The 14,113-nt window shown below is 41.1% G+C and overlaps 1 protein-coding gene across 4 annotated transcripts in view; it reads right to left on the bottom strand.

Moving 5' to 3' along the window:
- Positions 1-14,113, bottom strand: part of TRIO (trio Rho guanine nucleotide exchange factor) — a 412,227-nt gene that overhangs the window by 257,201 nt on the left and 140,913 nt on the right. For all 4 annotated transcript variants that reach the window (XM_006117079.4, XM_075921462.1, XM_014570469.3 and 1 more), the window contains exon 7: positions 1,445-1,636. In XM_006117079.4, the coding sequence (XP_006117141.2) occupies positions 1,445-1,636 (192 nt within the window). The remainder of the gene's footprint in view (positions 1-1,444; positions 1,637-14,113) is intronic.

Consider the following 14,113-nt stretch of genomic DNA (forward strand, 5'->3'; position numbering starts at 1 on the left):
TGAAGGGAGGTTTCAAAAAGGATGGAGAGGGGCTGTTCTCAGTAGTGACAGATGGTAGAACAAGGAGCAATGGTCTCAAGTTACAGTGGGAGAGGTCTAGGTTGGATATTAGGAAAAACTATTCCACTAGGAGGGTGGTGAAGCATTGGAATGGGTTACCTAGGGAGGCAGTGGAATCTCCATCCTGAGAGGTTTTTAAGTCTCTGCTTGATAAAGCCCTGGCTGGGTTAATTGAGTTGGGGTTGGTCCTGCATTGGGCAGGGGGCTGGACTTGATGACCTCCTGAGGTCTCTTCCATCTCTAGGATTCTAAGGCTCCCACAGCTGCATTTTAAACTTAGCTGTGTAGACAAAGCCTCAGTGAACACAAAAATTCACCCTAAGACAATTAGCAATTAGACTACTTCTTAAGTTTCTTTGGCCAAATATTCTTGTTCTTAGCTCCTAAAATGCTACTTACATTGCTGGGCAAATGGCAAATATTCTGGGAGTATGGCATACTGCAGGAGAAAACTAAGGAATATAGGGACTATACTTACCATTCTAACTTCTGACCTAGCTCAACAAGCCTAGTATTCCCTATCAATAAAACCTCCAGCAGCGACAAACAAAACACATCAACAAGGAAACAGAATATTGATGGGAGACACAACAGTATGCATCTGCCAACTAGGCTGCAGCTTTTCCTGAAGGAAAAACCTTGCTGTCGTTATCAAAGCTATTAACCTGGGAATGCAGAATACCTAGGCCTACTTATTCCTGGAGCAGATTAATTCACTGGTTGTTACACAGTACTTATACCAGTATTTTAAATCATTAGGGGGTGTAGAACCAACAACAGGGATACGTATGGTCAAAGAAAGTTAAGTGTATTCTTATGGGACACCGAGTAAACATGCCGACCCAACTCCTAACCCAGATTCAAGAAAGACACAAGTAATTTACTTCCCCTAATTATCTAGTGAGTTAGGTTTACTATTCAATAGGTGTTTCTCAAAATGCCCCTTAAAAATACAGACACATTCTGGGACTTACAAACATCATCAACTTTCAATGAGGGAGTGTAAGTCAGAAGGAATTACTGACCAAACGATTGTTTGGGTAAAAAGGCATTTATAGTCATACTAATTCTTTCCTTTCTTCATCATCTCAAAAGCTTGTCCCATGATGAACACCTATGCTCAAATCATTAGATTTCAACACCCATTTTTCATCTTCTAATTTATATCCCTGACTGGAGTTCTATGGAGCCTTGTGTATAGAACACAAGGCTGGCAAACTTGTGTTAGGAAGAACAAGGCTCAGCCTAAACATGATGATCAAGTTCCATACAACAGTACACCTGTGCAGAGATCCAAGTCTTCTGCTGGTAGCCTTTGCCTTCTTTTAAGCTCCATCTAAGTTGGAGCTTCCTAGCTTTCATTGGTTGTGCCCCATTTACTGACCTGTTCAGCTTTCTGGTGGAAGATGGAGGACATATCCAGTAAAGTGCTTCGTTCATCCAAGGCTGCAGCAAATGCCTTCCACTCCTGCTCCAACTGACTAGCGATCTGTTTAATCTGCTGTGAAGCATAATGCCCAGACTCAACCAAACGATTTGCTACTGACATGATGCGGTTTATGTTAACATATACATTCTGTGGAAAAGAGATAACAAAGGGAAGGTGCGGTTAGGAAATACAATTAATAACCTCACTAGGATAGATCTATTAAAGAATACGTAAACAGTGCTGAGCAATATTTACTGAACAACCTGATTTTAGGTACACAAAGTAAATATTTGGGGGTAGATCTTCTGCTGGTGTAAAGAGGCCTTGCTTCATTGACTACAAAATGGAGATCTTAGCTGCTGTAAATCTGTGAATCTGATTCATAATGAATGATAATACTGTGTTCAAAGGAACTCCAAGCACTTTACAAAGATCCCTATAAAAGCAAGCATTGGACAAGATTACCTTATCTCTAAGGCCCCTTGGAGAGGGAGAGAGATTTTACAGGTGAAAGCATTCAAATAGTTAACCATTAGGAAATTATACCTGAGTGGCAATCATTTGTTTCACATGGTATGTTCATGTTTCCAGACTACTGACATTTAGGAGCTTCTCCCCCTCCCCCCCCCCCCCCACCTCTCCTCAAATTTCAAGTCTTTACCTCCACTCGTTGAGGCATTACAACCATTGAAAGCCACAGAAAGTTCCAGAGTACAAGTCCTCTTGAGTATATGGCAATATTAGAACTGGTTTTGCACATATTTTCTGAAAAATTTACTCCCACACTTAAGCACTGAATTCCAACCAGAGGAGTAAAAGACTGGATAACTTCCAAAAAAATTGAAAATGATACTCTAAAGCAGTGTTTTTTATCCTGCAGACCCCAGACCCCCGGTGGTCCACAGGCTAATGTCTAAGATTTCCAAAGGGAACTGCAGTTCCATTCAAAAATTTTTAGGGATCTGCAAAAGAAAAAAGTTTGAAAACCACTACTCCAAAGTGCAGATCTGTCCTGACCCATACACAGAATACACAGCTGAGTAGGACACTTGAAAATCTGGGGCTCCACTGGGTCTTAATGTACACCCATCTGTCTCTTCCTATTCATGTTCTGTGGTTCTGCTTCCTCCAGAAAGGATCTAGTTAACTTAAGTGAAAAAGCCTGCCAGAGCTACTTGCAGAATACTGAACCTGTAAAAGAGCCATTCAAGTGATAATGAAGCCATATAAAAGGCATGTGCCAACCCCAGGTACATGCTGTCAGTTTCTGAATTTATTGTGTTAGTCTACAGGACCATAGTTTAAAATTTGTCTAAAAATATTTAATTAGTGTGTTGATAAAGATTATAAAATCACAACTCTAAAAAAATCATCATCCATCCCTGACTTCAATTGGACACAGAGGTACCAGTTTAATAGTAGTGTGTAGGGCCCAATAAATCCAAAGGATGGTCCTGCTAAAGTGTTAACTCCTGGGCAATCTTATCCATAGGCTTCACTGCATTCTTGTCACAATTACATTCTTATTCTGACCCTAAATACTCAACATCCATTCTAAACTCTGGTCAGGATCTTGCAACTATAGAACATATTTCAGTTTCTAGAAGATACCAAAAGTTGAAAATCCTTACCTTACCATCAAGGAATATTTATTTTCACACAGTCACTCTTTCTCTAGGCCAGTCTGAGAAACTACTATAGAGTTATCTGTAGCAAATGTTCTTGGTTTACTTTTTTCCCCTGCATCACTGAAGAATATTAGGACTATCTAGAATGTTTGATATATGCAGTGACACAGAAATTCATTAGCAAAAGGTCCCCATTCTTTGCAAAAAGATTTTACCACAGACCTGAAAAATGCTCCACGCTAAACATTTTACCAGATATTTGTCCATAAAGAACAACATGTAAACTATATACAGAACAGTGTTTCCTGTAAGTGGAGTGGTTGGGCAGCCCCCAGGAGAGATTCAGGTGCCTCCTGGCTAATTCTCAGAGCCCTGCAGCCACCCACAGCCAGCAGCATGTGTTTCTTCTGGTGGAGCACATCTGCATATGCCTTCATGCACATAACAAAATTTATTCTGCACGTGGATGGAAAAATTAGAGAGAACTTTGCTATCGAAATCTCATAAATCTTATCAAGATTTATAATCATTACTAGATATACGAATGAGCAATATTTAGAGAATAATGTATTTATACTGAAAGCATGCTTTATGTCCATGACGTCCAACCAGTTCTGAAGTACTGTAGTGGGTACTGCCACAGCGAACCACCCACAATCAACTGGCCAAATAGACACATGTGACTAGTGTGTTGGACACCATGGTTTTATACACTTGAAGTGGAAATTAGTCACCAGAAGGTAAAGTGTTTCAATGACGACCCATTAAAAGAAGAGGGAGTTGTTTACCATTCTTACTCCCAAGCCAGCTGGCAAGGTAATATAAGGTTTTCTTGTTTACCCCTGCCACATCCCAGAACATTCAATGGAAAACTATCATGTGGTGTTCAAATGCCAACACCACAAACCACTTGGAGGTGAAAAGAAACATTGTAGCATGCAGATCTATGAATAAAGATAAAAGATTCCTTCACTGTTACAGGGTAGGAAAAGATACTGCATTCATTCACTGAGGAACCACACATATCCCCCACCTCCGAAAGAGTGACCTTTGGATCTTTGTTCTTGTGAAACCAGGTAGGTCTGTAATGGACTGAACTTCGGGGGGAAGCCTACCTTGTAATACAAGAAATGTAACTACTAGTAAGTGTACACCCAGGTTCATATTTTATTTTTTTTGTTTTCATTTGCTTTTATCGTTTTTTCCTCACTTGCAATTAAATCTTTGCCCTTTCTGAAAGTGCTGTGTGGTTTATAGAAGTGAAGCTTTAATGTTAAACTGGTAAACTGGAATATTGTGTATGTCAAGTATTTGAAGTTTCTACCAGTAAACATAAGTAATGGAAACAATTCAAGAAGGGCTAGCGTTTGGGATACACCTTTTTGTTAAAGTGGAAGGCGAAGTAAAGACTGGTGTAGCCCAGAGAAGAGTGCCTGAGTGGCTAAAAGGCTCATGGTGTTAGATAACAACCAGCTATCCAAAAAAAAAAAAAAAATCGCTCTCTTAAAAAGCGGGAGGAAATAAGATGACTCTCAGTTTTAGGTGCTGCAAAAAACATCACACATGTAGTACAAATATAATACCGTGTCTAAACAAAGAAACTCAAGCAAGCACTAATGCACACAATGCTCCTGAGAAGAGTGAAGAACTTTTTCAAATCTCCCTTCTGCACTTTTTGAAATCAATCACAGATCAGTGTGGAAAAAAGTCACCCACTCTAATACTCTGTGATGTGATAGCTTTGCTACCTCAAATCTCACTGAATCACAGATGTAAATAAAATACTTACCACTAAGTTTATAACAAATCTAAATCTAACTTAGAGCAGTCTCTTCCTCTTTGAAGCAGCACTATATATAATTGGAGAAATACAGGAGAACTTTATCTTGTTACATGAACAAGATTATTGACATAGGTTCAATTTGATTATGGGCTATATGATGAAAAGCCTGTTAAAATGCCAGAGAGGGGGGCGTGGCTGACTAATAGAAAATTATGCTAAGTATAATGAAAACTGAAAATCCTAATCCTTTCTTCATGTTGAGAAAATAAAAACAATGAAGGAAATATTCTACAACCATATGAAGTGTATATCTAACCTGTATAACCCACTACCACCACAAGAAGTTAGCTAGTCTTACGGTGTCAGCTGTGCTTGAAGGATTGAAATTTTTACCACAATAAAGGGAAGGAATTACAGAAGCTAAAGCAATGACATAAGCAACTAAATCTTCTAGGGTGAATGGCTCATCAGAAAGAAATATTCCTTGTCACTGTATTTACAGAACTTTGTGCTCTGAAGCTTTAGCACGAAAGGGAATCAAAGTGTCAAAATATAACTGAACCGTAGCCTCACCCAGTATTCTAGTTCTTCCCCATTACAGCAACCACCACCATTTGAAAAAATAGCAAAACCTAGAAGTTGGTTCCTACGTTAGAAAGCAATAGAAATTCAGATGAGAGAAGAATGACAAAAAGGAAGAACTGGATGATGATAAATATCAACTGGCTGCAACAAGAAGACTGTTAACTGAACCATGGATACAGGTAGAGAGGGAATGACCGATACAATCAGTGAAAGTTAACTATCTTTGTAAGATCTATATATAAAATAAAAATATAATGCAATTAGAGAACCAACAGTTATTTCCTGAACTGAATTGAGTGCCCTCTTTTTCTACTACTCCATCCATGGATTTATTTTAGTTACCCTATAAGTTGTTGAATGCCATTAACTGACTGCAAGTAAACAGGCAATAACTGTAGACCAAAACAGAACAAGTTTATTATGAAATAATAATTGTTTAATTAGTCATTTGAAATGACAAAATGCAATGAATACACTGCTTCCAAATGCTAATTGGTTGCTTAGGAAGTGGTGAAGGAAAGAGATACAATTCCTCTGTTTTTCAGATAATTCTACTGTATTGCAGAAGTAGAAAAATGAATGAATGCTATGTAGCAGCATAAAAGGGCAGCAAAAAGCCACCACCAACAATCAAAAAGTCAATCATAGAATAAGGTCAGCAGTTTGTATAAAAATTCATCTAATTTACAAGCTTCTTTTCTCAGAGCACACTTTAGTAGAATGGCATTTGCTGTTTACATTTCAAAATATCTGAGAGAGGGTCTGCAAGATCTGGAAATACCGGAATTTTTCTTCTACAGGCTATACAAAACATTATTGCTCAGTATGGCAAAGGTCAGCAAATACTGATAACAAGATAAGGCACAAGCAGGCTACACAGTACAAGTCATCCTTTGGCATGTGACTGATTTCAGTAGAAGGCAAGCACACATGGGATATATGGGTGACAGCGTGCCAGTTTAACTGAGCTTCTCTGTACCACTTAATAGACACAAACTGGCAAAAGCTCTAAAGGTTTCCTATTAAACCACATATTCCCAAAGCCCTGTATTGATACTAAAACATTGGTTTAAGGAAACACGTTCTGAGAGAGGACTGCTATTCCATACATGAGGAGTGCACATTTGGAATATCACACTAAGAGAGACATCCTTATTAGAAGTAGCAAGGAGTCCTGTGGCACCTTATAGACTAACTGAAGTGTTGGAGCATAAGCTTTCGTGGGCAAAGACCCACTTCGTCAGATGCATGTGACACTGCTACCCCTCTGATACTTATTAGAAGTATGTCACTAGGACTATTATTGTAGTAAGATGAGGGCCTGAAACATAAGCCCACATATCACAGGCCAGGTGTGAGAGGCCTGAGACCTAGACAGCAAGAGTCAATACTCTGCTAATACAAAGCAAAGTTAAGTTGTGAACAAGAAGCAAGTCCTGCTTACAGAAATTGGCAAGAACAGGGTTGATATTACAGAAACACTCATACCTAAGAGGTGCTAGTCAGCAGAATCCAGAGGGGTCGTAACAGAACAGCTCATTAAGAAACACCTTTGAACCAACCGACTCCCAACAAATAACACACATACCAACCTAGGTTCAGGACCAGGTCTAAATTGACAGCATGATGGATAGTAATGGAAACCCCCTTCTGTTAGGTAAGGGATGGTAACTAGGCAACAGAAGATGGCAACCTGGTATGTCTGGAGTGATGTATAACTTGTTTGTACCTGTGTATAAAAGTGCACCCCAAAGGGGTGATCGTTAACTGACCATGGAGGGGGGGCGCCACTGGAAATCCAGGGTGCTTAGTTGGGTGTTAGTCCATTGTCACAGCTTACACGTGTAGGGGCACAGCAGCAAGTCTGTTCACTTACAACTATTATTGTATGTCGCTTGACACTAAACCTATTCAGGTGCTTTCAATCCTTAGCTGATTTGTGGTCTCTGGGGGCTCTCTGGGAGTCTGTCATGTTGACCAAATGCACATGGTTAATGTGCTAGATGGGGAGCACATGCATGCATGCAGCCAAACTCATTGTAAAGACCCCAGTCCTGACTGATGACAATTATCACTGCATCCTTACTTCTCTTTTGTACTTAAATTAATAATTTTTCATCTGATGGCATTCAGAAGTTCCAATCAGGGATCAATGCCCCACTGTACTAGGCACTGCCTAGGCAACTGAAAACCAGGCAATGTTATCAGTTTTATAGTCACTCACTAGTAATTATTTAAGTTACCTGCAGTATCCAACCCAGTATTCCCTGTTGTGTTCCGGGGGGAAAAACCCTGCATCTTTAATCTAGAAATGCCTTATAAAAACCCCTCCCTGAAAAACAAAAAATAATGAATACTAAAAGATGCTTACTTGTGTCTACCGCAATTATGTGTTAACTTTTAGCCTTTTGAAAAAGCATTGCATCTCAAAGTGATTTGACAAAGACTGCCATTTAAAACGAACAGCGCTGCTCTTGTTTTTTGGAATCTCAAAGGATTTTATGGGCATGTAAAATTTAAAATGTAGTTTATTAATTAGTCTCAAGTTACAGATTTGTACATTTGTAGAAGTAAAAAACTTAGATTGAAATAATAGGGAAAATATCACTGTGATTTTCAAGTTCTTAAACTCTCTTTACCTCACCTGACCTTCTTAATGGTTTCATTCAGACCAGCCTCCTTAGTGAGATTTAAACAGATTTGACCTTTGTAGCCTCTCTCTACTCAAAGTTAACTTTAACTGTTGTGCAGTCTCTGTGCTTTAGATAAAAAGCTTCCAAAAATCTTGAAGGATGCCTAGTTCTAGGGCTCACAGTTCACAGACAAAACTGACAGAGTTTGACTACTGAAGATTTTAGTGATACTGAAACAGGCTAGAACAGACATACGTTCACACGTATGACAGATACTCTACTTTGAGAGCATGAATCCAGAATCCCTAAATAAAAATATATGTTACCTGGTCAGAGATCAGTTGATTCCCAGGTCAAAGATGATAAGTAAACAGAGCTTCTAGCATTATTTATGTGGAAAACAACCCGAGATTAATGGCTGGTCTACACTTATATAAATGAGATGTCCTAGCCACATTGATTAGGGCTGTGAAAAAGTTTTGCAAACAGCATCACAGTTAGATTGACCTAACCCTCAGTGTAGATGTATCTAGACTATGAGAAAATTCTTCTGTTGATCTATCACTTCTCAGAGAAGAGGATTAACTATATTGATGGAAAACATCCTTTTATCAGAGTAGAAAGCCTTTACACTGCAATGGTCCAGCTCCAATGCTGTATCTGTGATCCTGCAGCACAGATATAATACACAATCTACTATACATTTGAGAGAGTTTGTCTCTGAGTGTGTCTATTTAAGAACTCTACCAAATTTGGTATGCAGCTTCCTCTTCTCCTAACTTAAAGCAAGGCAAAGAAGGGCTTGGTTGTGCCAGGAAACTGGGATGTGTGTGGAATGTGATTGCTTCTCATAAAATAGAAAAGCAGAGCCAGTTATATTAAATAACCACCACAGGGCACCGGAGATGGCAGATGAACCAGGACCTGCCCAAGCTGAGGTTAGGTAGGGCAGGGGGGCCTGATGCTCCCCTGCTCCCGATTCATACGGGAACACTGCTGGCTGTTCCCCTTCTTGTCAGGGAGCGAAGGGAAGTGCAGAGTTTGCTGCATTCCTCACTCTGCCTGGGGATCACTAAGGACAGACAAACCTGGACCTGTTCCAAAGAGGGGACATGCACCCCTCCCCCAACTGTGCCCAATGCAGCTGCAGCGGCCATGGAGAGGTGCTTCTCATCTGGCCCTAAGCTGCTATAGTGAGAGAGGCCTGGGTTAGTCCTCTCTCCCTGGGGCAGCCCGCCCACTGAATCTTCCATCCCAAGTCCCACCCCAGAGTAATCATTTAAATGAATATCTGAAAAACAACACTTTGCACATGCTCTGTATAGGCCTTGTGAAGTTTGGTAGCTAAATTCACTGAATATTTAATTTGCACTGACTGTGCTTTCTCTTACTGTCCTAACCCCCGCCACTCTGGCAGCCAAACAACAAGGAGGAGTCTCTGATTCAGAGGGCATGAGAGCCATTAGTGTAGGGATCACTTCTGGTACAGGCTGGAATGAGCTGTGGTAAAATAGCCAACCATTAGAAAAGACTTGCCTACAAAGCCTGGAGTAGAACCCAAAATAACAATAGCCAACATTCCTCAGTCGTTAGCCAATCTCTCTGACACCTAATGGCAAAGAATCCCATCCCTCTCTAATGCCATTAGGAAAATCTGCTATTGCTATTGGTTACTTGATTAACTGAAGGGGCCTGGATGGTGGCTCTAAATATTCCAAAAACTCTGATGAATATTGTGGTTGTCAATACGATGTCCCATGACGGAAGCTGCTTTTCTGAAAAGGTAGGAAATGACACACCTAAAAGATTGTGTTGAAAGAACATTAAGGTTGCAAAGTCACACACTTAAATGTTCAGATATACCAGAATTAAGGCTGCCTATGCAAACTTAATTTGGGCCCTTGTGCAGATGCATGAATTGGAGTAATGTAGTCTTATTACATTATCATATCCAATTTTTTCCACTGAATTCCTGCCTTAGTCAGTACATAAACAAGGAAGTTACTCACCTTGTGCAGTAATGACAGTTCTTTGAGATGTGTGTCCCCATGAAAAGTTTGAAAAGTGTGACTCGGGAGTGCTTTGTTCCAGGGGCACCATCAGGTGCTGACTGGTTTAGAGGCAAGGCTTTGAGTCAGGCCTAGCCAGCAGCCTTATAAAAAGGAAGCCAGAGCAAACATAGTGAGCTGCAAACAGGGCAGCAGCCAACAGGGGAGTTCGCTCTGGGGGATCCCCACGGGGTTTGGTGGTCTTTTCCTTGAATTTTGTTTCTTTCCCACCCTTCAAGGAGGCATTTAAAAACATCTGAGGAATCTCCCCAAAGGAAGGCAAGTATGGATAGTGATAGGTCTGTTATTGTTACCAACACAGCATATGCCGTGTTTGTCTTCCTCACGGAAGATAGAAGGGTTTTCATCTGCACTAAGTGCAAGCTGGTCGCCATTTTGGAACACAAAATTAGAGGATTTGAGGCCCAAGTGCCAACCCTACGTTCCATCAGAGAGGATGAAGACTTCTTCGATAGAAGGCAGCATTTAATTCTGCAGGCACAACAATCTGAAAAACCTGTGAGGGCTGTACAAAACAAGGAAGAAAACTGGCAGAATGTAACTTCCAGGAGAAGGAAACCAATTCAGGTATCCCCAATTCTAGTGGAGGTAAGTAACCACTTTCAGGTTCTCTGCACAGGCACTATTGTGGAGAATGCTTTGGCAAGGACATCTCAGGGAAGAGACCAGGAGACCCCCATCTACCGAAGGCATGGGATGCGTAGTCCTAGGGATATAGGTTCCACAACCACAACCCCCAATGGAGGATCCTGAAACAGAACAAGGCTGGATAATTGAGGACCCTGATACGTTGCTCAGTATCACTGACAAATCCTCTTCCTTGACAGATGAGGCAGTCATTTCTGATGACCTGTCACCATCTGATGACCTGAAGCAATTTCAGGATGTATTCAAAAGGGCTGCCACCAGCCAGGAGGTGGTATTATCAGAGCTTTGTGAAAAACATTACCGGCTTTTAAAGATTTTTCAACCTGCCATGAAATTGAGGATTGTGCTTCCCATAGTCAAAGTAAATATGGAAGCAGCAAATGAGGTCTGGCAGACAACAGACACAGCCCCCAAGCCCACAAGAGTGCGGATAGATAATACTTCATCCATTCCAAGACATGTATTTTTTATTCCTTCACCCACAACCAAATTGTTTAGTGGTAGACACTGCACAGCACAGATGCAAGACCCTGCAATACAAGTCCGCCACTTATGACAAGGACCACAAGCAGGTAGATTTACTCGGCAGGAAAATATGTTCCTCTGACATTAAAGATTCGTATAGCCAATTACACAACACTATTAGCCAATCACGATTTTGATAATTATGCAAAATTGACAGAATTAATGCAGCATCTCCCAGACAATAATAGGCCTATACTAAAAGCTATCGTGCAGGAAGGTTACACTATATCCCACAAAGCGCTGCAAGTGGCTCTTAACTCTACTGATACAGCTGCAAGAACAATGGCAGCATCTATTGTGATGGGATGGCCGTCATGGTTGCAAGCAGCAGATGTCCCCAAAGAGCTTCAGATTAAAGCTGAGGACCTCTCTGCTGCAAAACTAGGTGAAGTCCTTCACTCCAGCAAAGACTCATGAACCACCTTACATACTTTGGGGATATATATGCCCCCATACTGTAGGATATGCTACACTCTCTACCAAAGACAGAGAGACTTCTCTTTTGGCAGGCAACAGCAGCAAAGACCATTTGACCAAAATCACTCCAGGGCAAGGAACCAGTGCCAACAAGCTCCCAATACATACTCATCCACCCAAGAGTCCTCCAAGCAGCAATTTTGAGGATTTGGTTGACGGCCTGCATGACGTCTCTACTCTACCAGTGGTCTTCCATCCTTTGCGGCCCTTCTACAATCAGTGGGCAGCAATCACCATGGATCGCTGGGTCCTAGAAATCATCAAGTGTGGTTATTCTATCCCCCTTATTTCAGTTCCACCAACCTCCCTCTCCTCCCCATACCTCTTCAGGGACCCCTCTCATGAAGTGCTTCTCCGTCAAGAGATACAGCATCTCTTGCGCACAAGAGCCATAGAGAGGGTGCCCAAGCAATATCAGCGTAGGGAATTATACTCAAATGATTTCCTTACAGAAAAATGCACAGGTGGTTGGAGACCTATCCTTGACCTCTGTCATCTAAACAAATACCGCCACAATTCAAAATTGTCACCTTGGCAGCAATCATTCCAGCACTGTACAAGGGAGACTGGTTTGCAGCCCTCAACCCCCAAGATACTTATTTTCATATAACCATTCACCCGGTGCATGGATACTTCATCTGCTTTACAGATGCGTCAGACCATTTCCAACTAAGAGTTTTTCCTTTGGGCTCTCGTCTGCCCCCAGAATCTTCTCCATGACCTCCCCTCCACCCCTCTTCTTTGGCTTGACACGTACCCAAGAGGGTGTACATGAAGAAAGCAAGGGGAGTCAGGCCGCATGAACGGCATTCATCCCCCGCCCGCAGATGTGCAACCTGACCAGATACTGGTAGAAAAAACTCTGATCTATGCCGTCAGGACAAGCTCAACACCAACAGTGAAGCAACCATGGGGACACATCACTCGAAGAAAAACTGAAGTTCTCTGAATGAGCAGATATTCAGTAATGTCTTCTCCTCACTGTCATTGTTTAAAGTTGTGACTTTTTAATAGCATCACACTTGTTTTTCAAAGTTCATCTAGTTTACAATATAAAATTTATTTTTCTACCCTTTTCCATTTTTCTGTATTTAGAAGTTTACAACAAGTAGCTGTTCCTGAACAGGGTGGATTGGTTTAAAATCAAAGCAATTTAAATCACTAATTTGAAATGGTTTATTAGCAAGCAGGAAACTTTGATTTAAATCAGTTATTTTAATCTAATTTTACATTGGTACTTTATAGGTGTTTTCCTAAAGAAAGATTCATTTGCATTGGTGACAATTAAAACATGTTGAGTTCTAACTAAATATAATCTTTCTACTAAATTTGGTGATGATATTTTTAGTAACAAATAGGATACACTATATCTATATTCATTTGACTAAGCAATTTTATAACAACTTTATGTACATTTTCAGGCTACATCTACACTGCAGAGTTTTTGAGCAAAAATTGTCGTTTTTGCGCAAAAGCTTGCAGAGTGTCCACGCTACAAATGCATTCTTGTGCAGAAAAAAGTACAGTAAATCATAAGAAGACAGGGTTTTTTGCGCAAGAGTTATTTCTCTTTATACGAGGAATAAGCCTTTTTCCGCAAGAGCTCTTCCGCAAAAAGGCTACTGTGGATGGGCAACAGGGATTTCTTGCACAAGAAATCCCTATGGCTAAAATGGCCATAAGAGCTTTCTTGTGCAAGAGCATCCACACTGCCGTGGACACTCTTGCGCAAAAGCACGTGGCAGTGTAGACGCGCTCTTGCGCAAGAAGCCTGTAGTGTAGACGTAGCCTCAGTGTTTACTTTTTTATTATGTTAGAAAATGGTAAATAACTCATTTTTTATTTACTAGATTTTGTGTTGAGTTCTATTTAGATGGTAAAATCAAATGCAAATAAAATATAGTAATTCCTCATTTAACACGGTAGATAACGTTTCAGAAAACGATCGTGCTAAGTGAAAACATATTATGTGGGGTGAAAATAACGGAAAAAGTGGGGGTTGCGTTTGCACTTGTGGCTCCTGCCTGCACTTGTTAGCAGCTGGGACCGGGACATAAGGTTGAGGGAGAAAGGGGACTGGGTTATAGCAGGGAGGACAGGTGTTTGGCTCTGGGAAAGGAAAGAGGAGGACAAGGGAGAGGGCTTGCACCCTGCGGCTGGGTTCCCCAGCTGGCCAGTCACCGGCAGCTGCACAGGGCTTCCCCTGCCTCCTTGCAAAGTGGCAGAGGTTCGCCGCTTGCTGCTCTGTTCCCCGGCGGCCCCCTCTGGCCAGATGC

This window comes from Pelodiscus sinensis, chromosome 2 (genome assembly GCF_049634645.1).
Source record: "Pelodiscus sinensis isolate JC-2024 chromosome 2, ASM4963464v1, whole genome shotgun sequence".
In the NCBI taxonomy this organism is placed as follows: domain Eukaryota; kingdom Metazoa; phylum Chordata; order Testudines; family Trionychidae; genus Pelodiscus; species Pelodiscus sinensis.